Source organism: Meriones unguiculatus, chromosome 16, assembly GCF_030254825.1.
Source record: "Meriones unguiculatus strain TT.TT164.6M chromosome 16, Bangor_MerUng_6.1, whole genome shotgun sequence".
NCBI classification, from domain to species: Eukaryota; Metazoa; Chordata; class Mammalia; order Rodentia; family Muridae; genus Meriones; species Meriones unguiculatus.
The window spans coordinates 22,561,593-22,585,438 of record NC_083363.1 but is presented as its reverse complement, the minus strand read 5'-3'; the positions used below and the strand labels follow the sequence as shown (position 1 = coordinate 22,585,438).

Sequence of the window (23,846 nt, the reverse complement as noted above, 5' to 3'; positions counted from 1 at the left end):
TGAGAACTAATCACTAAAATGGGGATCACATCTAAATAGTTTAGCTTTGTCCATTTAGTTCACACACATTCTAGTGCTGTCATCCCACACTCGAGGTAGGCATAGGTTCCAAGTTACCTTCAGTAACTTTTTTCCTCTTAAAAAGTTGGTAAGAAGCATGGAGGCCTTCTGGTCATAGACACCTCTTAGCACAGGTAAGAAGTGTGATGAGATAGTCAGGGTTAGAAGAACAAGCCTTATTGGGCTGGTACACTTTTAAACAATGGAAGTTAACGGGGGGAGGGGGGGAAGTCAAATGACAATTTTAATATAAGACTTTAAAACAAGATACAAGTATAAAACACTGCTTTTGTATTTCAAAAGTTGGAGGAAGATAATCCAGTCATTAAACAGTCTACAAAACATATGCCAGATTACATAAAAGTCTATGTACAATATAAAAAGAGCTGGAAACAGTCTTCACTGTAAAAATAATTTAAAACAAATTTCTCAATTTAAAATATTGTCTATAGCACAAACACATCATGCAAATGAAAAACTAAATATACTGCATTCTTTAGCCAAATAAATTCAGATTGAGAGATCTTTAGGTAGGGAAATGAGCCACTTAATTGTTTTCTCCTCTGGCAGTAACAGTCCTAACTGGGTATTTTCTGCATAAGAACAGCTATATTTCAAACCCTTTTTTAAAAAATAAATACTAAACCAACCAGCACATGAATAAATTTGGGGGTAATGGTCCAAAGAAACCTGTAAAATAAATACTTTTTTTTTTTTTTGAGGTGTGAACTGTTTGAAAGGCTAAAAGCTTCTGCAGTTCAGAAAAAATGGATCTCTAGTTTTAAGGCAAGCTAAGCTTTTAAATAAATAAGGACTAGTTTCATTAACTATTGGATTTGTATTCATCTCCATAATACAGGCTAACACTTTGGGATACATTACACCAAATCCTCTCAACAGGAACAATGTACTTTCTGGTTGAGTTATAGTTTATCTTATGACTTTGGAACTTTTAATTAAGAGGCATATTGCTTTCTTCATCAATGGAAAAACAGCAGTCCAAAATATTACACTCTCCCCAGTACCATTATTAGATTCAGAAAGAAAGGCTTTGCATATTCACATCTTGGCAGTTTAATACTTGTGGTGAAGATCTATGCAGGCTCTACCACAGTGATAGGTATTTAATTAAACAATGGCAAATATTCAAACTAAGGGGACCTATAGACAGGCACTATTGTTTCTAGAGCAACTGAAACATTTCCAAATCATTTATCAGGTTAATCTTAGGGGCCTGTTTGGACATTACCACATGTCTGCAGCAAGTACAAAAACCATCTTAACTAATAAATACACTTCAAATTCTGCACCAAATTGTGAGTGCCCCCCACACATGCTGACTTCTTTCTCACAAGTCATCTGATTTTCTAAGTTAGCTGCCACAAGTTTTGGAAAATGCCAGTGTTTAAAAAGGTAACTGCTAAAAATAAAAGTTCAGCAGAACAGAAATTCAGGATTTCAAAGTATTCAATGTTACAAACAAAAGTGTGAAATACCATTCTTTGGTCTAGATAAGCTGTTCCCTTTACATTAACATTCCAATGGCTTTTTGAAAAAATGTTGACACTCACTAGGCAAAAACAAAATTATATATACATATGGTTATATCATACAAATGAACCTTTAAAGGAAAACAAATTTAACTAACAGCTGATTAAAGATACCTAGTACCTTTAAAAATGTTAGTGTTGGATGTACAAGTACAGAAATGATGGAACTTTAAAAATCACCCAAGAGAAGACAACCTATTTTCCAGTCTATAAATATTACATCTGATTTCCTTGTTCAAGTTCACAAGTAAACATTCATTTTTGACATGCTGAAGTTCCCAATGCTGGTGGAGCAATTCCTGTACCTGGACAACTGCAAAAGCGTTATGATTTATCTGATGGGTAGTTTACATCTGTTACTTCCTGCCTCGTGGCTATAGTTTCATTAACTACTACTTGAGCCCCTCCATCAGCTCCAAATCCTGATACTCCAGCACCTTCAGGTCTATCCGTATCATCTTCCAAGCCATTGTAGAACTCTTCAATTTCACTTTCATCTTCCATGGGTTCTTCTAAACTTGGACTCTGGCATGTGCCACTGTCACTGTTACTGCCACAGGAACTAGAGGACAAGACGTCATCTTCAGAGTCTGAATACACCTCAGCCCCATGGAATATGTAACGATTTGGTGGTACAAACAGGTACTGGTTACCTGAAATACAGCAGTAAGAAGTAAACATCACTTGATTATCTTGAGACCAGACTAAGACTCCCTGGAGTCCTTAGGTACAGCTAACCTGAAAGGCTCACAAACTTTCTATTCTGTGGTTTTGTTGGCTTGTTACTGTTTGAGACAAATCTGCCTTGAACTCACCTGCTTAATTCTACCTCCTGAATGGAATTTATAGATACTATAGATATATATTATAGGTAACCATGTCTTGCTTTACATGTTATCTTCCAAATCTGACACTTCTATTGCTTGTACTCTTTGAGAAAGAACAGACTAAATTAGCCAAGATGATCTGAAATATATATACTTTTACCTAAAAGACTAAAACAGTGTATTAAGACTGTTCCAGGTCTGGTTTCCGGGGGCAAATGTAGCTATAAAGTCTCTTCCACTGTGTATGTTGGGTGTTGGGTGGATGGAGAAGTTATGTTAATCAAATCACTTCTCTGCCATTTCCAAACATAAATGTTCCAATGTTTACCCGAAAAGAGGATAAACTATTGCTTAACACGTTGGACTCTAGCCAGTCATGGTGATGCATACCTCTAATCCCAATATTTGGTAGACAGGGGTAGGTGAATCTCGAGTTCAGGGCCAGCCTGGTCTACAAATCCAGTTTCAGGTCTGTTAGTCTACACACAGAAAATTCTCAAATTTGGTTCTGGCTGTTCTTCCTCAGGTTATGAGTTCAACTCCCAACACCCACATAATGGCTCACAAACAATGGAATGTGCTATCTGTCCACATGTAAATAGAGCACTCCATCACGTGGGGAGGTAGAGGCAGTGGATCTCTGAGTCTGAAGGGGGGCCAGAATTAGGTTCTATTATCAACTTATTTTGTGTGGGGAGGGTTGTTTATTTTGAAATGAAGTACTCTGCTTCAGCAATACTAAAACATTTTGTCACCTGTTTTTAAAATCACACAAACAAAAGTACAGATTTCTATCTCCAGAATTTACTATACTGCCTTGTAGGGGAAAAGGTCAAATTTACTCAACTAAGATTTGTTTACTGGCAGATTGCATGCCCATCATCCAAAGCCTTGAGTTCATAACTCAGCATTACATAAACTAGGTATGGTGGCACATACTTGTAATCCTAGCACCGGGGAGATGGATGCAGGAAGTTTATCTTTGATTATCTAAAATATTCTTCACTGGTCTGTGACGGTTCATTGACCACAATCCTAGCACTCAAGAGGGAGGGACCAACGCCAGGTAACTGTTAAGAGAAACTGCAAATTTTATAATTTCAAACTGGGCACCTTTAATCCCAGCACTTGAGAGGCAGAGGCAGGCCAATTTCTATCAGTTCCAGGCTAGTTTGGTCTACAAAGCAAGTTCATTCAGGACAGTTACACAGAGAAACCCTGTCTCAAAAAAAAAAAAATTATGTAAGTCTGCTGGGAGTTTTATTTATATAGGGGATAGAAAATAGATTGTTATATTACAGTGCACTGCTGTTGTCTAGATTGCTATGGTTTGGATGCTTACCAAGGATCAAAGCTACATACTTTTCAAGGCCAGCTTACTCTCCAAATGTGAGGCTCTATATAAACCCCGAAGTTGGTTCCTACAAAGTATGGTAGCGGTTGTACCATAGAATTTAAGCAGACTATCCCACCTACATTAACAGTTGATAGTACAAAATAAAATAAGATAGACATCCAGTAGAAAGGAACCCTGTTTTCCAGACCTTAAAGCCAGCCTAGAATTTTACCTGGCAAACCTTCCAAGCCGTCATACATGAGTTTTCCCACCCTGCCAGAACAGTGTGTCAGTTTACATACACAGCTGACATTCTTCTCAGTCATTTGCTGGGGAGGTAGGCAAACAGTTTACCTTGTTAAATCATTCCTGCTACTTTAAACAGCACTAGCTACTTGAAGCCCTGGGTTTAATCAATACATAGTACTTCCTGCAAAAAAAAAAAAACCACATCACCCAGACTTTCTCTGACTTCTTACACACAAACACACAGCACTGTCTTGACAACTAATGTCAAAAGTTACTGACAATGGGAGTCATCTTTCTTCCACAATACTCTGAAACTGGTTTTCAACAAAAAGCATCCCTTACCATCGAGCCGCTTACTAATCTGCTCCTTTGCAAGTCTGTTGGGCCAGCATTTTCTTACTGTTTCTGCAACTGAAGTTCTTTCATTTTTGTCTCCTGTACTAGAACCAACAGCCTTGAAATCTGGACTTTCCACATTAATGCTCTCAACATTCTTACAAGTCTGTACTTCTTGTGATTTTTCTTCCATGCAGCCTTTTGCTTCAGATACTTCTAAATCATCAGCTTTGTTCTTTGTTGCTTTGTCTACAAGTGTAGCAGTCACAGAAGAATCTTGTGGTACAGTTCTTCCAGGTGAACTTGAGTCTTCCGAAATATGAAGAGGTGTTGGTGGCAATTCTGATAAATGAACCAATTCCTTTTGTGTTCGTGGAGGTTTTTCGGTAATTTCTAAAAGCTTTACAGGGTTACAACAAAGTTTGGCATATTCGCCACCTAACCTATGACACAACTCATTTATTATAACATCGCAGTCTCCAAGAAGCTCTACATCAAAATGCAGATGAGGCAAAGGTTCCCTATTTATTAATATTTGAGGCACTTCATGGGGTATGGAACCTAAAACAGTGAAAAAGGAAGAGAAAGCATGAAAACAGATGTATAGGGTGGGCCTGGTGTCATACCACTTTAATTCCAGCACCAGGATCTCTGGGAGTTCAAGGGAAGTAGCTAGAACATAACAGCAACAAAGGTAGAGGGAGGCATACAAATCTATTTTGTACGCATTTTACAATTTCCAAAACCAATTTCCTCTAAATAACAAGCAATGCATGTTTCTCCCCCTTAGGTTGTCCCTTATTCTGTGGCCCTAAACTCATGACAATCCTGTCCAGCCTCAGAAAAGCTGAGATCCCAGGTGTTGCAGTTCAGAAAGCTTACTTTAAAACCCCAAACATCCTTTGAATTAGCTTTAAAAAATAAAAATCTAGCTGACGTTGGAGACCCATGCCTTTAATCCCAGCACTTGTTAAGCAGAGACAGGCAGATGCTTGTGAATCTGAGGACATCCTGGTCTACAGAGCTAGAGTTCCAGGACAGCCAGAACTGTTAGCATGACATATAGCTGTAAGTATTTACAACTAAGTCTCTTGTCCTCTTGATCACACGTATCTGAAATGTCTCAGTTCTCCTTAGCTTCACACAGTGGAGGTGTCAATAGAAACATGAAAAAAGAAATTCAGGGGGTAGAGAGAAGGCTCAGCCATAAGAGTAATTACTGTCTGCTCTTCCAGAAGTCCTGAGTTCAATCTCCAGCAACCACATGGTGGCTCACAACCATCTATATACTGGGACCTGTTGCCCTCTTCTGGTGTGCAAGCATACATGCAGACAGAGCACTCATATGTATATATATATAAATAAATCTTTAAGAAAAAAAAAAAACATGTAGCCAGCTTAACCAAAACCAAACTTTTGCTGTAAGGGGTGAGGCCACAACGGCACACGCCTTTTGTCCCATTACTCAGAAAACAGGGCCAAAGAGTTACACCGTAAGTATAAGACCCTATCTCAAAACAGCCCACAGACCTTGGACATTGGTTGGTTTGGGAGGGAAAGGGTGTTGTAGATAAGGTCTCACTGCCTTGGCTGTCCTGGAACTCCGTATGTAGGCCAGGCTGCCCTCGAAATGAGAGCCACCTGCTGGAATTATGTTGGCTGCTATATCAAACTTCTGGACATAAGCAAATGTCCTCTCGAAACTACAACCATTATGGAAAAGAACTTTGTGGGTTTTTTTTTTCATCTATCCCGGGGTGGCCTCAAATTTTGCTTATGTAGCAGAAGCTATCGTTGAAACTCCTGAGCCTCCTGCCTTCACCCCACCACCACATGGCTTACAAACAGGTGTATGTCACCATTCCTGGCTACCAAAGATTAGCTACAGGTAGCATATGCCTTTTATCCCAGCACCCAGGAGACCAGAACAAGCATCTCTCTCTCTCTCTCTCCCCCACCCCACCCTCTGTGGGGCCAGCCTAGTCTGTAGAGAAGTACCAGACCCAAACTACACTGAGGTCTTGTTCTCAAGTGGAGTGTGGCCTGGCAGTGGTGGCATACACCTTTGAGCACAGCACGAAGCAGAGGCAGTCAGATCTTGGGAGTTCTATAGTTCCTCCAGGACAGCTAGGGCTACACAGGGAAAACTTGTCTCAAAAAACATATTTGAGGTTAGGTGTTCTATGCCTACAATATCCCTATCCCTTGGCCAAAGAGTGTGCTATATAACCTATAAACTGGAGATAAACTTAGGTGCTGACATGTGGGTGCTGGGGAACTCATCCTGAGTCTCCAAGAACAGTGCTCTTCACTGTTGATTGATCCATCTCTCTAGCACATACCCCTACACACAAATACTTCCATCATATATGAGCACATAAAACCGCTAACAAGCTTTCTGATCACACATGAGAGCTATTATACATTGAACTCCATAGTCTAGTGGTTCTCAACCTGTGGTCATGATCTCTGAATGATCCTCACAGAGGTCACCTAAAGCCATCAGAAAATACAGATATTTACAATTCATAACTAGCAAAATCACAGTTATGAAGTAGCAACAAAAAATATGTTATGGTTGGAAGGTCATAACATGAATTGTATTAAAGGGTTTCAGCATTAGAAGGTTGAAAACCACTGTTCTAGGGGGTCTAACATTCTTGTCTGGTAAAGTGGGCACACAGACATACATGCAAACAAAACACCCTCACACATTAGAGACTATACATGGAATTAATTGAAAGTAACCTCTGCAACTTTAAAAAGTTGCACTAAAAAGTGCAACCACTAAAAAGTATGAGTCAAACAGTTTTGCTTTGATTTTGTATAAACTACAACTAAAATTTGATATTACGTCTATCTTCACAGCCCCATTCCCATAAAGTGACATAAAATGTCACTTTAAGACCACCTCAAAAGTAGAGCTTAGGCCTTCAACTAAATAAAAAGGAAATAAAAATTGCCTCTGTCCTGATAAACCATCAACTTACTTGGAATCAGTGCTACTGGTCTTACTTTCAGAGAAGACCCAATAACAATGAGGAGGTCAACTTCATCTTTGTCATACTTCATGGCTCTATGAAACTGCTCTGGTAAATTTTCACCGAAGAAAACAATCTCTGGCTTCATGATAGCAAGTGGCTCATCAGCTGGGCACCTTGGACACCGAGGAACCACCTACAGGAATGTGAGAGTGAAGGGCGCCCAAGTTAGAAGTCCACATTCCCAGAAAAAGCTGTGTACAAGTACATTTGATAGTGTCTACCGTGGAGCCAGGGTGATGGCTCAGCAGGTGAAGGAAATTTCCACCAAGCCTGACAACCAAATTCAACTCCCAGAACTTTCCACCAAGCCTGACAACCAAATTCAACTCCCAGAAGTAGAGAACTTACTCCCACATTGATGTCCTGACATCCACACCCTGATCTTTTAGGCTCTGCCTTCTCACATAGATCATTATATACCTACCTGGGCATACACAAAATACTATATATGCAAAAGAGCATCGGGGAAAAAAGCAAACAAAAAAAACTTGGGCTTTTAAAAATGTTTGTGAAAATGACTCCATTTTGTAGAGGGAATTTTAATCCAGAACATGGCTACTCTGGCTGGAATACAGACACGCCCTTAGTACACACCTCTAATCCCAAACAATAAGGTAGTTTGCAGAAGAAGCACCAGTTTGAAAGGGATGTCTAACTGAAAGGCAGACAACATGACTTTGACAAAATAGGACATGACCAACTCTAAGAGAGAAGGCTTAAGAAGAGTGGGGGGAGAGGGGAGGCAGAGGAAGCAGTTTTACCAGGACAGTTTAACAGAGATGAGCTGTAGAGAGAATAAGCTAAACACAGGTGAAGACAGATAAGCCAGACAAAAAGGAGTCAGAGTATTAGATTAGACTGCTATAGTCTGAGGCCAGGAGAGCAAAAAGTCAGAAGCTGAGAGAAACCAAATTGAATCTGTCAGCCAGGAGAGGAGTTTGAGCCAGAACAACGGAGTTGAACCAGCTAGAGTTCAGAAAGACTTAGAAAAGGTGAGGTTATTAAGTAATAAGTCTCAAAGGCTGAAAATATTCTAGACCTAGGTTAGACTGTACAAAGGCTAGAAACTTCCAGGACTAGACCTAGGTTAGGAGGAGGCAGTAAGCCTCCAAGACAACGAATCAGGCAAAAGTCGCTTCAACACCATTTTCCTGGTTATACATGATAATGCAGCTAAACATACAGGACATTTTTCTGGATGTGTGTTGCTATATTTTCCTTTAATAAATATTTCACTGTCATTTTGGAAATGTTTAAATCTTACAACTAATGTAAGAAATTCTGACTCCAGATCTAACCAAAACTGAAAAAGCATGGAAGGAGAGGTATTTCCCTGCAACTTGTGCCCTGGCCTCCTGTTAGACTTAGTCAGAAGGTACTTAGGAGGTATCAAGTAGGACTTTTAAGTTTGAAAAAGGGTCTCATGTAATGAGAGCTGGCCTCAAACTTGTTTGTAGGTGAGCATGACCTTCAGCTTCTTCTCCATCATCCCAAATGCTGGGATTACAAGCATGTGCCCACACACCAGATTTATTGGTGCTGGAGCGCAAACCTGAGACTCTGAATGCTAAGTAGCCATTCAACCAACTGTGCAACATTCCAACTTTTTTTTTTAATTTTTTTTTTTTTTTTTTAATGAGACTTCCTATCCAACTCAGGTTAGCCTGGCCCTCACAATCCCCCTGCCTCAGCCTAGTGGGCTCTAACTCCTCAGCCTGCAGGGATTTCCTACTTAAAGTAGAAAGAAAAAAAACAAAAAACTTATTCACACTAGAATTTCCAGCATTCTATACAACATACAGCTCAGAAAGGAAAAATATGAACATAATGAACATAGAAGCAACAAAAGGCAAATTTACACAACTTCTGAAACGAGAAAAAGAATTAAATTACCTGATTAAAAATATCTCCGCGAACAGCTTCACAATCAACTTTGTATTTACAAATCAAGCAAGATGCTGTTGCAAATGAACCTAAAACAACCAAAATGTAAGTGCTTAATTGAAGGAATATTTGTGGCTTACACCATGAAGACTTTAACCTGAGTTCTCATGAAGTCTTGTAAAGAATATATTACGTGATATAGTTTATATATGTATTCTTATCATTTAAAGCTACTATTTGCAATAAAATAAACTGCTAAAACTCTGCAACTGGAAATTTCCAATTGAGTTACCTTAGCACAGGTGTGTCATATGTAATCAAGGCAGACCATGAACTTGCTATCAAAGCATACACACCAACACAGCTAAGGCCTTCTTTATTTTCCTGTACTTCTCAGTTTTGTACACTCTATTATCAAACTACTGCTTAATCTAGTTACGAGATAGCAGCTTCTTCCCAAGCCTGATGTTCATATTAAACTAAGCACCTCCAGAAAGCCATCGTGACATTTACTAACCATGACACTGAATGATCCTTTGGATTCCTGCAACCTGCTCCAAAGTATCTATATTTTGAGTATAGTTTCGAAGTAGTTTTCCTTCCTTATCTGACAAAGCTATGAATCTGTGACACAGAGATGGCTGGAACTGTCCGGGATATATTTCCTACATAATGTAAAAGGCAGAAAAGTTTACATTAATTAATGAAATAAGCATAACAGATAACATGCTTACATTTACTCAAAAAGGTACAAATGATAACCCCCATAATATGTACTTTAATAAGCAAAATGTATAAGCATTTTAAAGCATCTAGACGGATGGCACAGCTAGAAAGACTTGTTACGGTATGAAAACTCAGCATTGGTGAACTTGCCCCTTGAAGAACAAGATCAGGTGACACATAAACACATCTTAATGGATACTTATGTAAGTCAGAAGAAACACATACCTTAGGTACATCTACATTATGTTGGCTGTAAATTCACATTTTTCTTTAAGGAAAAGGGGGAAACTTTACATTGAAGTTACAGGTATCAAAGGGAGGGGGCTCCACAACTGAAAAGCATTGTCATGTAGCATTTTTAACTGTCTGTGTTCACCGTTCATAACCATCAACCTGCCGGGAGTTAAAGCTGAAGTTTTAATTCCTTACCAAAATTGCTTTCCTTCCACTGCACAGGCACATACTGGTATAGAACAGAGTTGCTCATGAATGCTGAGTTGCTGGATTTTGTGTGTGTGTTTTTCCCCCCAAATAATGCTTCAATGCTGTTTCTTCTTTAAAAACAAAGAATTCAGATATACACATGGCAAAAAGATCAGAAAAAAATTATCAATTTTGGTCCTCCCAACTTTTTAAATATATACATTTATTTTTATGTGCATTGATATTTTGCCTGCATGTATGTTTGTGTGAGGTTGTCAGATCCCTCTGGAACTAGGGTTACAGATAGTTTTTGCAAGCTGCCATGTGGGTGCTGGGAATTGAAACTGGGTCCTCTGGAAGAGCAGCCAGTGTTCCTGACTGCTAATCCATCTCTCCAGATCCTGGGTCCTCCCAACTTTTGACACTGTTTTTATTCACTTTCATTTAGCAAGTGACTATGGCAAAAGGAAGTTTCTTCTTTTTTTCTTTAAAGTAGCTTATACACTCTACTTCCTTATAGTCTCTATCTAACCCATCATACTGCTAGGAAAAAACTAAATACAACCGTATATCCATCAATATGGAAACTGGTTGTATAGTAAGGTACATCCATACAGGGGAATATTCAGCCATTGAGAGAATGAAAGGACTTTCATGCACTGACCTGAAAAGTGGTCCATGACAACAAGAAAAAAGCAAGTTAGTCACCAGGGTGTAATTTCTTTGGTTTTATTGAGCAAAACAACAGAAAGTATGTACACATATGGATGTTCTGTCTGTATGAACATATGGGGAGAACTGTATAAACAGGGCTGCAAAACTTAACTCTGTAAGATTAAAGAATTTTACTTTTATTTAGTATCTCCCAAGTTTTTTCCATTCAGTAACTGCTTTAATTTAATCCTTTTTTATCTTTTTGTTGTTTGTTTTGAGACAAGGTCTGTCTCTACACAGGACTGCTGTCATGCAACTTACTATGTAGACCAGACTGGGATCCACTTGCCTCTGCCTCCTGAGTGCCGGAATTAAAGGTGTGCACCACTATGCCCAGTAATAGTTCTATGAAAAATTGTGTGGTGGGCCATTATATAAAGAATTCAAGATTTTTTGGTTTTCATTCCAATGTACAAAGAAAACACTCATGAGGCTGAGTGGCAGCACATACATGTAATCCCATCACACAACACCAAACTAAGGAATAGCTAGAAATACAAAATTCTAAAAACCTTTAACAAAAACCTTTTCTTATACAGACTGAATCTAAAAATTCTGCTGCAAATCAAATAGATTTGGGGTTTAAAGATACAGGTTAATTCCCCCGAATCAAAATTCTCAAATCTGAGATAAAAGACATATCTTTTATTCTCAGATCTGAACACCCTGAAGTCTTTTAAGAAACCAACCATGAGTGTTGGACTAGTCTACTGAGATCAAAAGTTTAGAATATATTTTTTTGAAACTAATACTCTGCTGGGTGTTGGTGGTGGCTTTAATCCCAGCACTAGGAGGTAGAGGCAGGCAGATCTCAGAGTTTAAAGCTAGCCTTGTCTACAAATTGTGTTCCTGGACAGCCAAGGTATAAAAGACACCTGTCTTGACAAAACAAAACAAAAACCAAACAAACCAGAAAAAAAAAACCAAAAAACAAAAAACAAAGACAAAAGCTTCCACAGAAATGGGCTTCTCCTCCAGTGATGCTTTTGAAATTCTTCTAAGTCTCGCTCTAGCAGAATAAACAAAGACTCTAAAAGCCAGCCCCTAAAAACTAAAAAGATTTGCCCAATTTTAGAGTTGTAGAACAGAGGAAGACAGCTGAGTCTGGTAGAAACAACCTAAATTCTCCATTCTATGAAGAAACGGCTGGTGCCAGCTGCAGTGATACAGCTCTTGCCTAGCATGTGGGTTGGGAGGCACAAGAGCTCAATTCCTAGCGGCACACAAAAAAGTGAAAAGACTGGAGAAATGGGTCAGTGGGTATAAGGACTAGCCCTGTAATTCCTATATGCAGGAGGCAGAAACGAGACTCCAGCTGAATGGTCCAGCAGGAAAAGCCTGCCTCCACACATAAGGTGGAGAGAGCAATGGATAGAATAACCAAAGTCAACTTCTAACCACCATTTGTGACACACGCACATGCACCTGCTAACTGCATACACACCACACATATATGCCTATAAAGGGGAAAATGTGAAACAAAAATTCCAGTAAGAACCCTTCTCATTTTATTCATTAAACTCAGAGTAATCCCTACTAATCAAAACTTTTTGCCAGCTACCTCATGGAGGATCTTTAACAGAACACATTTTCTAACAGACGGTTACAACAGTGAATGTCTTAGGATTTATGTTGGGGCTATACACTTTGCCATATGGTCTCACTTAGCAAAAGCAGTCAAAGGGACACGGATGTCACTGAAATGACTTAAGAACAGTACAGTAGAATTTAATAATGTTCATGTGGGCTACAGAGATGGCTCAAAAGTTAAGAGCACTGGCTGCTCTTCCAGAGGTCCTAAGTTCAATTCCCAGCAACTACATGGTGGCTCACAAAATAAAAAAATAAATTACACACACATAGTGTTCATGTGACAGTTCCCAGTCATTAATTCTCAGCTAATGGGGTAGGGCACAATTGGGAAGATGCTGGTGAGCAGACATCTGAGAAAGGATGATATTTAGATGATCTACTGTACAACAGAGATAACACTGTGTACCTACAGGGTCTGAATGTAAGAGTAGAAATAAGTATGTCAAGTAATGGATGTTAATAACAATACTGCCATCCTATAACCTATATACAGCAACATAATGTATACCATAAACATACACACTTACATGTCCACTTAAATAACTTCATAGCTCAGTCACCCATATGTGGAATTATATATTAAGATTTCATCACATCAGAAAAGGAGCAAGCTTTTTTCATAGTACGCCAATACAGATTTTTAATTGGTGAAGCTATAAAGTAATCCCTACTGAACTTTGAATGCAAAACCCACACACTTGTATTCCACATTATATAATGCTGTAGCACACATTATACATACTTCCTATGTTATACATGTTTTAGATGTGTAAGACTGAATTAAAAACAGGGTCTCCAGGGACTGTCTCTGACATGAACTCAATGGCTGGCTCTTTGACCTCCACCTTCCCCCTGTGGGGGGAGCAGCCTTGCTAGGCCACAGAGGACAATGCAGCCAGTCCTGATGAGACCTGATAAGCTAGGGTCAGATGGAAGGGGAGGAGGACCTCCCCTATCAGTGGACTTAGGGGCAAGGAGGAGATGAGGGAGGGTGGGACTCGGAGGGAATGAAGGGGGGGGCTACAGTTGGGATACAAAGTAAATAAACTGTAATTAGTATAAAAAATAAAAGTTTAATTTTAAAAAGTCCCAAGAAAAAAAGCAGGGTCTCATTATGTAGCCCTAGTTGGTCTGGAACCCAAAGATCCACATGCCTCTCTACCAGGGTACTGAGATTAAAGACCTGCACTATTATACCTAGTCCTTGGATTTTTTTATATTAAAAAGAAATTATATATGAATGCTTTGCCTAAAGGTAATATGTCTATGTACCACATGCTTGCCTTGGTGACCAAAGATGTCAGAAAGGGGGTATTATTCCCCCTACAGAACTGGAGTCATGGATGGTAGTACGCCACCGTTTGTGGCAGGAACTGAAACCAGATCCTCTGTGCTCTTAACTACTGAACCACCTCTCCAGGTCCCACTTTAAAGCTTTTAATTATATGTATGTCTGATGTCTGCGGTTGGGGGTGTGAGTGGGTACAGATACAATGGAGGTGGAGGCCTGAGGGCCAGCAGCATGGGATTGTACTAGGACTGGTGATAACAGGCAGTTATAGGGTCTGGGACATAGATGCTAGAAACTGACCTCTGAAATCTGCAAGAAGCAGTATACACTCATAAGCACCAGTTCCTCTCTCTAGCCTTTGTTGTCTGAGCTGACTACGAAGGCTTTTTCCAGATTTCCTTCCCATCCATGCTTGTTACGTGATATAGAGAAAAGAAGAGTTTTCTGATGGAGCTTTTAGAATCTATGTATAGATTATCTTCCATACACTAAGGGCACTTTAATTCCCCCATTTATATCTTTTTATTTATTGAAGGCTAACTTTTATGCCTCCAGCCTGTACCATAAGCAAAATTAAAACTTAAGAACAGAAACACACTTTAGCATGTGTCCATTGCTGGGGGCATAACCCAGAGCCTTTGCTTAAAAAAAAAAAAAAAAAAAAAAAAAAAAAAAAAAAAAGGCAGCTCTACCACTGTGTACTACCTCAACTCATGAGATCCTTCTGTCTTCACCTCCTGAACCCTGATTTAGGCATGCACCACCATTAGGCTTGTTACACATTATTGGAGAGCATCTTCAAGCTGGGCTTACTGGAATTCCAGACTATAATCCTTGGAAGAGGAACAAAATGCTTGTCCATACACATATAAGTAAATGTAATTTTAAAAATTTATGGATACCTTAATTTTAAGTATGTATCTGCAGTTGACAATCCTGGTAAGAGGATTGCCAGAACTAGTCATGTAGTTTTCTAACTCACAATATAAATTTACAAGAAAAGTCTTGGGGACGCTAACATAGATTCACTAACCAGCTATGCTTGTGTAAGATAGGAAAGTAACTTTTAGTTACCTGCTGGCCTTTCTAAACTGTGTCTACTAACTAACCCAAAACATTAGTGTCCTGCATCCATCAAGAAATCTTAGCCAGAAGCAGTGGCACATGCCTCCAGCACTGGGGAAGGCAGAGGCAGACGGATCTTTGTGAGTTTAAGGCCAGCCTGGTCTACAGAATGAGTGCCAGGGTAGTCAGGGCTACACTAGAAAAACTGTTTCAAAAAACAAAAACAACTTTGGCTGCTATCTCACTGTTCTTTCAAACAGTGTAACAGTGTTGCACCATTAGTTCCAATAGTACATTGTAGCTGCAATGTGTGGTCATTCCTCTAATCCCAGTACTGAGGATGGGGAGGCAAGAATTAGAGCATTCCCTTACAATTCTATAAATATACCATTTGCAGATAGCCGTCACAATCCATCTTGGGGCTTACAAGATGTGAGGTAATCAGTGAGTAAAAGTCTGCTGCCAAACCTACTCACTTGAGGTCAATCGCAGGAACTCATGTGTGTAATGTGGGGGCCCAACTCCCTAAAGTTGTCCTGTCACATCCACAGGTGCATATGCACCGTTCACCACCCACCCCTCCAGAGATGAAACTTTTTAAGACCCTATTTAATTTCTGGATTCTGTAAGACATCTAATACAGAAGAGCCTTTCAAATGTATTTCCATGTTTCTATTAATAATGCACTACCGCCAGGCATGGTGCCTCCTGCCAATAATCCTAGCAGATGGAGTTCAAGGCTAGAGGATCACCAGGCTCAAAAGCTATCCACAGATAAGCAAAACTCAAAACCAGCCTGGCCTACATCAGACTGCCTCAAAAACAAAAACAAAACAAACAAAAAGCCTTTTAAGATTAAACTGCAGAAAAATCCTAATGACCAAAATCTTGGGATAGTAACAGATGCATAGGAAATCCATGGAGCCAAGTGTTCAATTTTCTAGTTTGTATTAGAGTGAAAATTTAAAATAACTAATAAAAAAGTTAGTTACTGTTTAGTTTCTGAAGCTGAGCTCATGAGAGAGCCATGGCTGATCATGGAGTCTCCTGTCTACTTCTTAAATTCGGGGATTGCAGGAATGCATCACTATGCCTGGCTCCTGAACATATTCCCCAAAATAATTAGTATTTGTTTGCTTGTTAGTATTTAATATATCCATTTAATAGAATATTCACTTTTCTTTAAAATCCAGTAAGTGTGCCCTCCACTTATGTCAACACACTTCCAGTAGTCAATGGCCACATGCAGCTGTGGTGACTGACTTATAAACTAGAAGACTAGTAGGGTCCTTTGTAATCTTATTTATCAAAAGAATGTAATCTCAATCTTCTGTAATTAAAAATCATTCTTCAGACAGATGCATACATTAAAACTTGTCTATTACAAAACAAAGCAGAGTAGGTTCTATATAACCTCTATGACTCAGAAAAAAAATTAAAACAGCTCATTTTTATATGATCTGCAAACCTCCAAAGGAGAGCATTAAGACACACAGGCAAAAGACCAAAACTCCATTATTTAAATCAGAATCAGAAGTTGTGGCTTCCACACTGTGCATCAAATTCACTGGGCAATGACTGTAAACCTGAAACCATATATTAGAACACTTTTCCATGAAAGACAAAAACATGTAATACCTTTGCAAACTTGAAGAATGGTCTTGGGTCTTTTCTGAAATACTCAATATCAAACATGGCTTGAGGATCTGGGAGATCTGGGAAGTCCACTGCAAGACGAGCATAAATACCATCTCTTGATCTGAAATCAGGTATCCCACAGGAGACAGAAACCTGAAATATACAAGACATAATTCACCCCATTAAACCGTCTACCTTCATAATTAGTATTTCTAGTACATACAATTCAGTGGTAAGAGATGAAAAGATAGTTTAGAGTTTGGGGAACAGAAATACTATAATCCTAATTTAAATACAGGTACAATATGCAAATTAATGAGAATAGTTAAATCTTCCACACGTATTTAATGGTAGTAAGTTGTGCTAATCTGACCTTTAAGCATTTAAACAGTATGGATGAAGTAAATCAATTCCATTTTTAAACCAGAAGTAGGTAAGACTTCCTACTGGATAATCATTCCACACTGTTCTCACATGGCCTGCTTTTACTACCTTAAAAACACTCAAGTTCTGAAACTTGTTTCAACACTGTACTGAAAAATGGGGACACTGGTTCAGGCCTAAAGTCTTAGATACTCAGGAAGACTGAAGGGCTGCTTAGGCTCTAATCTCCAAGACTAACTAGAAGAAATCATAGCAGCAAAACCATTTAAAAAAAAAAGGGGGGGTGGGATCCTTGGTATGTTGTTCAGTAGTTACAAATACCTAAAACATAGCACAGGAAAGCATTTTTTGAAGCCATTAGACTTTATTGCTTTTATTTTATGTGTACAGATGGAAGCCTGCATGTGTATATATGCGTGTGTGTGTTTGTGTTCTACAGGGATGCTTGGTGTCCACAGAGGACAGAAGGGCATCAGGACCATGCAGCTGTGAATTGCCATGAGTGCTGGGAAATGAACCCAAGTCCCCTGCCTACCAGTACTAGCTCTTAAATTGTAAGCCATCTCTCCAGCCTAAGAACATGTGTTTACTTATTTATGGGTTCTTTTTGGTTTTTGTCCTTTGTTTGACAGGATCTCACTACAGACCCCTGGCTGGCCTGGAAATCAGATACACACCTGCCTCTGCCTCCCCAGTGGGTCACCTAGCTTCTCATTTTTTGAGATAGTGTCTTGCTAACCTGGTGCTTACCACTTTGGTTAGGCTGGCCAGCCACTGAACTCCAGGGATCTGCCTGTCTCTATACTCTAACACCTAAAGCTGAGGTTACAGTCAGGTGAGGTCACATCACCATACCCAGCTAAGGATGTAATTTTTAACATAAAAAAAAAAGAAAAACAAAAAAAAAACAAACAAGAGTGGCTCAAGTCTATAGTCAGTGCTAAGACAGCTGGGGCAGGATCACTTGAGCTCAAGTAGCCACCCTGAGCAACATAATGATACCACATCTCAAAGGAAATAAAGGCTAAGGATAGGTCAGTTTAGACTGTTTGTACCTAACATGGTAAGCCCCAGGTTCAAACCTCCAGCAGCGAAAATAATAAATCACAACAGAGTGAGATGGCTCTGCAACCTAACAGCTGAATGACTTGTTTGATACCCGGAACCAAAGGGAAGGAGAGAATGCTTCCAAGTTGTCGTGTGTACACATGTGCGCATGCACATACACAGAAATACACACTCAAAATGGGGGGAGGGATTTTTGAGACAAGGTTTCTCTATGTAGTCCTGGCTGTCCAGGAACTCGATCTATCAACCTGATAGATCTCGATCAACTCGATCTATAAGCCTCAAACTTAGAGAGTCACTCTGCCTCCTGAGTGCTGGAATTCAAGGCATCAAAAAAAGTTATTTTAATGTTAATCCAGATGTGATGGCACCAGCCTTTAATCTCAACATTTGGGAGGCAGAGGAGTATGGCCTCCACAAGTCTGAGGCCAGCCTGGTCTACAGAAAAAGTTCTAGGCCAGCCAGAGAGACTGTCTCTAAATAAATAAAATTATAAAACTTTTAGACACAATCCTTTTTCTTCAGATAAACCCTGACACTTTAAATAGGGAAATCAACAATCCTATAAAACTGGAAATCCGGGGTTAGGGATTCAGCTCAGTGGTAGAGTGCTTGCCTAGCAAGCACAAGGCCCTGGGTTCAATCCTCAGCTGGGGGGTGGGGGGGAGGCAAAATGACCAAAACAAACAAACAAAACCCAAAAAAACTGGAAATCACAGTTTTATAGGATTTCATTCACTTTGGAGTAAAAGGAAAAAACAAAAAACTGTCTCTGGAACACACTTCTAATTGCAACACTCACAGAAGGACTGCTTTAAGTTTGAGACCATCTTAGGCTACAGAGACAGTCTTTAAAAAAAGAAAAGAAAAAATCAGCCAGGCATGGCAGTACATACCTTAAATAAATGCCAATACCTGGAGGATTTCTGCCAAGTTCCAGACTATCCAGGGCTACAAGAAGTAAGCCCTTGTCTCAAGAACAACTAAAACTGGGAGCCTGGAGAATGGCTTTGCCAGTTAAGGTGTTTCTGATCAAGCCTCAAGCCAAGACTCACAGAGGAAGGAGACAATCACGCAGATAGTGCACACTGACATGCTTTGGCATGCTCAACTGCCTCTGCTTCCCACAACAGGGATTCTTAATGATCATTTAGTTCCTTTTCACTTTGCTCAAACTGCTCTGGCTGCAAACATAATATCCAACATACCAAAATCACAGAATTGGTCTTAGACCAAGTCAAATGAAAAGGCCAAGTCCTTACAATCTTATCAAGTTAAAATGAAGAAAAGGTAAAAATGCTGCCTTCCCAATGTTGCTGTTATTTTAACCATGAATTTTTACTCTCCATAAAAACCGCCTCTACTAGAGCCTTGCTACCGTAAAAGGATCCCATTTCTCTAATCTCCTTTAGGGACCAGCCTTTAAAGCTCCAAAGGCTGAAAGATGGCTTGATGCTCTTGCAGAAGACCTTGAGGCTCACAAACATGTCACTACGGTTTCTGGGGATGTCATGTCTTCTGGACTCCCTGGTCACTTCATACATGATACATAAAAACCACACACATACAATCTTAAAAAAATAATTTCACTTACCAATTGCACTACACATAGACCAAGATTTCAAGTTGTCAGACTTTTCAAAACACCGAACTAAGCAACTGTTGCTGCCCTCAAGTTTTTGGCAGTTTCTAGACTCTTATATTATGAACATAGGCTACATCTAGAGCAGAAAAAAAAAAAAAACTGGAAAATAAAATACATACTAGCTTTCTCTACTATTTTTATGCATCTTACATACCCCAGCTCCAGTTAGAACTATTATCTTTTTGCATTCTTGTAGTAGCTTCACAGCATCTTCAATTGTATTAATATCTTTTCTCTTTTTCCGTTTTGGTGGTTCTGAAAGTATATTAACAACAATCTGCCACAGTGTCATATCATCCAACTCAGGTGGAGGAATTGTTTCTGGTAGTAAATCTTTAAGAATTGTTCGAGGATCAGTGCCAATCATGAGATGTTGCTGAACAAAAGTATATGGACCTGTATTAAAGGGAAGAAAGACTTGGGTCAATTCCATCCTTTTTATGTACATTGGTGTTTTGACTGCACATCTCTGTATGAGGGTAACATCCCCTAGAACAGAAGTTATAGACAGTTGTGAGCTGTCATGTGGGTGCTGGGAATTGAACCTGGGTCCTCTGGAAGAGCAGCCACTGCTCTTACCTGCTGAGCCATCTCTCCAGCCCTAGTCAATTCCACTTCTAATGAAAACCTCATTTATTTTATCAGATAATGAGTTAGCAATATATAAATTTTCTATGCAGCCAGCTATAGTGGCACACACCTTTAATCTCAGCAAAACAAAATGATAAGATGCATTTTCTATGCAAAGAAAATACAATTTTATGGTATTTCATGTTATAACTCAAACAAGATCTGACTGATCAAGAGCTTGGGAGGGGGTACTTAGGTCTAAGGATTTTGTTTGTTTGTTTGTTTGTTTGGTTTGAAATAGGGTTTCTCTGTGTAGCCTTGACTGTCCTGGAATTTGTTTTGTAGATCAAGATGTCCTGAACTTAAGAGATTCTCCTGCCTCTGCCTCCCAAGTGCTAGGATTAAAGGCACCTGCCATCACTGCCTGTCCTGTCTAGGTATTCTGATTTTGCTTAGCTGTTTAAGTATTTTAAGATTTTAAGGGTTAGGTGGGATTGGCAAAGGACTTGATAATTAGCATGCAGGAGGCCAAAAAATAAAAATAAAAAATTTTACCATACCTGAGCAACTCATCTAAATGGTAAAGGTGACAGAGACTTTAAAGTTGGTACAAATCAGCTGTGGGTGGTGGTAGCAAGTATCAAATAACTATAATCCCCAGGATTTAGACACAAGATCAGAAACTCCAACAGGGGCTATACAGTGAGTTCAAGCCAGTCTAGACTATAAATGATCCTGTCTCAAGAAGCAAGCAGACAAAAAGAACAAAAAACTAAAAAAGCAAAACAAAACCAGAAACATGCAAAAGAGAAAAAAAAGTGGTATAAAAGAAAACAGACAAAGCTAAGAAACTATCTGCAGCCCCAGACAAATGGACATGGGTAGCATGCCTATAATCCCAGCACTAAGTTCAACACCATCCTTACATCCTAGACTATAGAGTGGGACAAATGCAATTGTCCAAGAGGAAAAGAAAGGAGGGGGAAGACCGAAGAAAAAGTGTAAGGAAAAGAGATAGCCTTGGTTGTAGTACAGTCCCAGAGTCTGGTACAAAAGACTGCAGAGCAGCTGAATTAGCCTGGGCTACAGAAAGAGAGAAAGAAAGAGAAAAAGAGTGGAAGGTGGGAGGAAGGAGGGAGGGAAGGAAGGAAGGAAGGAAGGAAGGAAAGACGACGGGCAACTCTTTCTGAGATGTACAGTCTGAAGCATACCTATCCGCGGCCGTGGCGTCCAGTCACTAGAGCTCGCATGTGACGTTCTATCATCTTCATCACTCTCACAGGAATGAAAGCCATTAGTGATGATTTCATCTGCAAACAGGAGGCTGTCTGTGAAAGAAATCAAAAGGGCTGCTGAAACAGTCTCCAGCTGGGCCCAGGGCTACACACCTGCAATCCCAGGTACTTTGGGGACAGTTTGGCCTATATAGTGAAATGCAGCTTGAGACAGAAACGAAAACTCAGAAATGCTTAGAAGGGGGCACATCTGTGGTTCTGGCACCTGGAAGGCACAGAACTTAGAGACCAGCCTGACCTATATATCATAGTGAGTTCAGGACCAGCTTATGCTACACGAAGACCCTACCTCAAAAATCCAAAAGAAAAACAAAAGCAAAAAAATATTTGTGTACCCCAGCAGAAGCATGCTTTCAAAAAACGGCTCTGGGCTCCATGCCCAGGACCAAAAAAAAAAAAAAAAAAGACAAACTTCATGAAATGCAGCAAACAGATATTACATCTAAATGTCACTAAAATAAAATCCCTAGCCTTGTCCTCTCTGGCCCAGACAGAAAACAAAGTCTCTTTCTGTAGCTCTTCAAGTAGCAATCCTCCTGCCTCAGCCTCCAGGGTGTTGGTAAATTTATGCTTTAAAGAAAATGAAACATACTTTACACTACTTGTTTTCCCTTTAACAGCTGATATCAAGGACTATTTAACTATTCCAAGTGTTTAACACGCTTAAAAAATAATAAAAAAAATTGGCCAATACCCCATTACATGGTCCAGCAATACTTGCAGATTGATAAAATTCTGGACAAAAGTTTATCAGAAAAATAGTAAGATGACATTAGTATACATACAACACTCTTAGTGTCATTATGGTAAAAAACAAGCAGGTTCTAAAAAAATTACAGGTATGTAAGAAATACTTAACCCAAAAATGTTGTGAACATACGATAAAAAAAACAAACAAGCCCATTGAAGTACTGTAAAATTGTCACTCCTGTACCGAGGTGTTAAATGCAATTGCAGAAAAGTAATGTTTCCAGAAAGAGCCATTTCTTTTTTTTTTTTTTTTAAGACTATGCCTCACGAAACAGCTTTGGCCTATTAAAATTTCTAACTTCAGAAAAAGGCACAAGTCCATCCAAAAAAAAAAAAAAAAATCAATGGTAACACAGGTGTCAAGTTTGCAGACGCCATCGCGGCAGGTCGACCAACGGGACAGCCCGAAGTTGCGATCAGAGGGTGCAGCGAGCGGCTCGGACGACGGCGCTCGGGGTGAGGGACTCCGAGCGAGGGAAAACTTAGCGCAGCGACGGCAGCCGCGGGGCCCCGGCGACAGCGCGCAGCGGCCGGGCCGGGCGTACGCGCGGCTCCGCGGCAGCAGGGCCGGCGAGCCCGGGGGCGCGCGGCCGAGCCGGGGCCGGGCTGCGCCGCCGCCGAGCCCGCGGGAGCTCTCGGGGCCCCGGGCGGCCCGGCCGCGGGTGCCGGGCGGGGACGCGGCTGCGCGGCCCCGCGCGCGCCTCACCTCGGTAGCCGATCGCCGCCGCCGCCGCCGCCTCGTCGTCCTCGTCGCCCTCGTTGTCGTCGAAGTCGTCCGCCGCCCTCGGCTCCCGTCGCGGGCCCGGCCCATTGTCTCCGCGCCCGGCCGCGGCCGCCGCCACCGGGGCCTCCGGCTCCGCGCCCTCGGCCGCCGCCGCCGCCGCCGCCACGGCCGCCTCCCGCCACGGCGCCGCCGGGGCCGCGGCGCTCGCCGCCTCGCAGCCCGCCGCCGCCGCGCTTGGCTCGCCGGGGCCGCTCCCCGGGCCGGGCCCGTCTCTGCGCGGCCTCTTGCGGAGCGGCTCCTCAGCGGGCTGCGACGCGGCCTCCATGGCGGCCGCCGCGGAAGGGGAGCCGCCGGCCTGAAGGGCGAGCGCCGCCTCGTCCGCCATCTTCCAACTGCCTCTCTGGCCCTCCGCCCTCGCCTCCTCTGCTCCGCTCGACGCGCGGCACTGGCGCCCCCGCGGCTCGGCTGCGGGAGATTTAAACCCCGTCACGTGACCCGGCCCGCGCCGCCCCCGCCCCCGCCCGCGCGGCTCCCGCCACCCACGCGGGCCGGACCACAACACGCCGGGTCACGTGGCCGGGCGCCGCCCGCGGCCTGGCCCTCCTCCCGGCCCCGCCCGGGCCCTCTCCGCGCCGGCCGCCCGCCCTGGCCGAGTAGGCGCTCGGCCCCGACTC

General features: G+C 41.2%; 2 protein-coding genes across 3 annotated transcripts in view; one reads left to right on the top strand and one right to left on the bottom strand.

Moving 5' to 3' along the window:
• Positions 1-17,710, top strand: part of Herc4 (HECT and RLD domain containing E3 ubiquitin protein ligase 4) — an 88,985-nt gene extending 71,275 nt beyond the window's left edge. Inside the window, exon 26 of the mRNA XM_060369427.1 lies at positions 17,560-17,710. Coding sequence (XP_060225410.1) covers positions 17,560-17,612 — 53 coding nt within the window. The 3' untranslated portion in view covers positions 17,613-17,710. The remainder of the gene's footprint in view (positions 1-17,559) is intronic.
• Sirt1 (sirtuin 1) lies at positions 329-23,624 on the bottom strand. 2 transcript variants are annotated; one of them, XR_009586750.1, is made up of 10 exons: positions 23,155-23,624; positions 21,615-21,731; positions 19,988-20,229; positions 16,737-16,889; positions 9,804-9,951; positions 9,296-9,375; positions 7,349-7,535; positions 4,365-4,919; positions 4,128-4,203; positions 2,177-2,263 (listed from the first exon to the last, which is right to left on the bottom strand). XR_009586750.1 is itself a non-coding variant. In XM_060369428.1 (9 exons), exons 1-9 carry the CDS (start codon positions 23,555-23,557, stop codon positions 1,935-1,937), a joined length of 2,214 nt encoding a protein of 737 aa, XP_060225411.1. In that variant the 5' UTR covers positions 23,558-23,622; the 3' UTR covers positions 329-1,934. The 2 variants fall into 2 exon arrangements, 1 of the variants encoding a protein (XP_060225411.1); XM_060369428.1 differs by lacking the exon at positions 4,128-4,203 and having other exon boundaries at positions 329-2,263; positions 23,155-23,622.
• Positions 23,625-23,846: the final 222 nt, after the last annotated feature.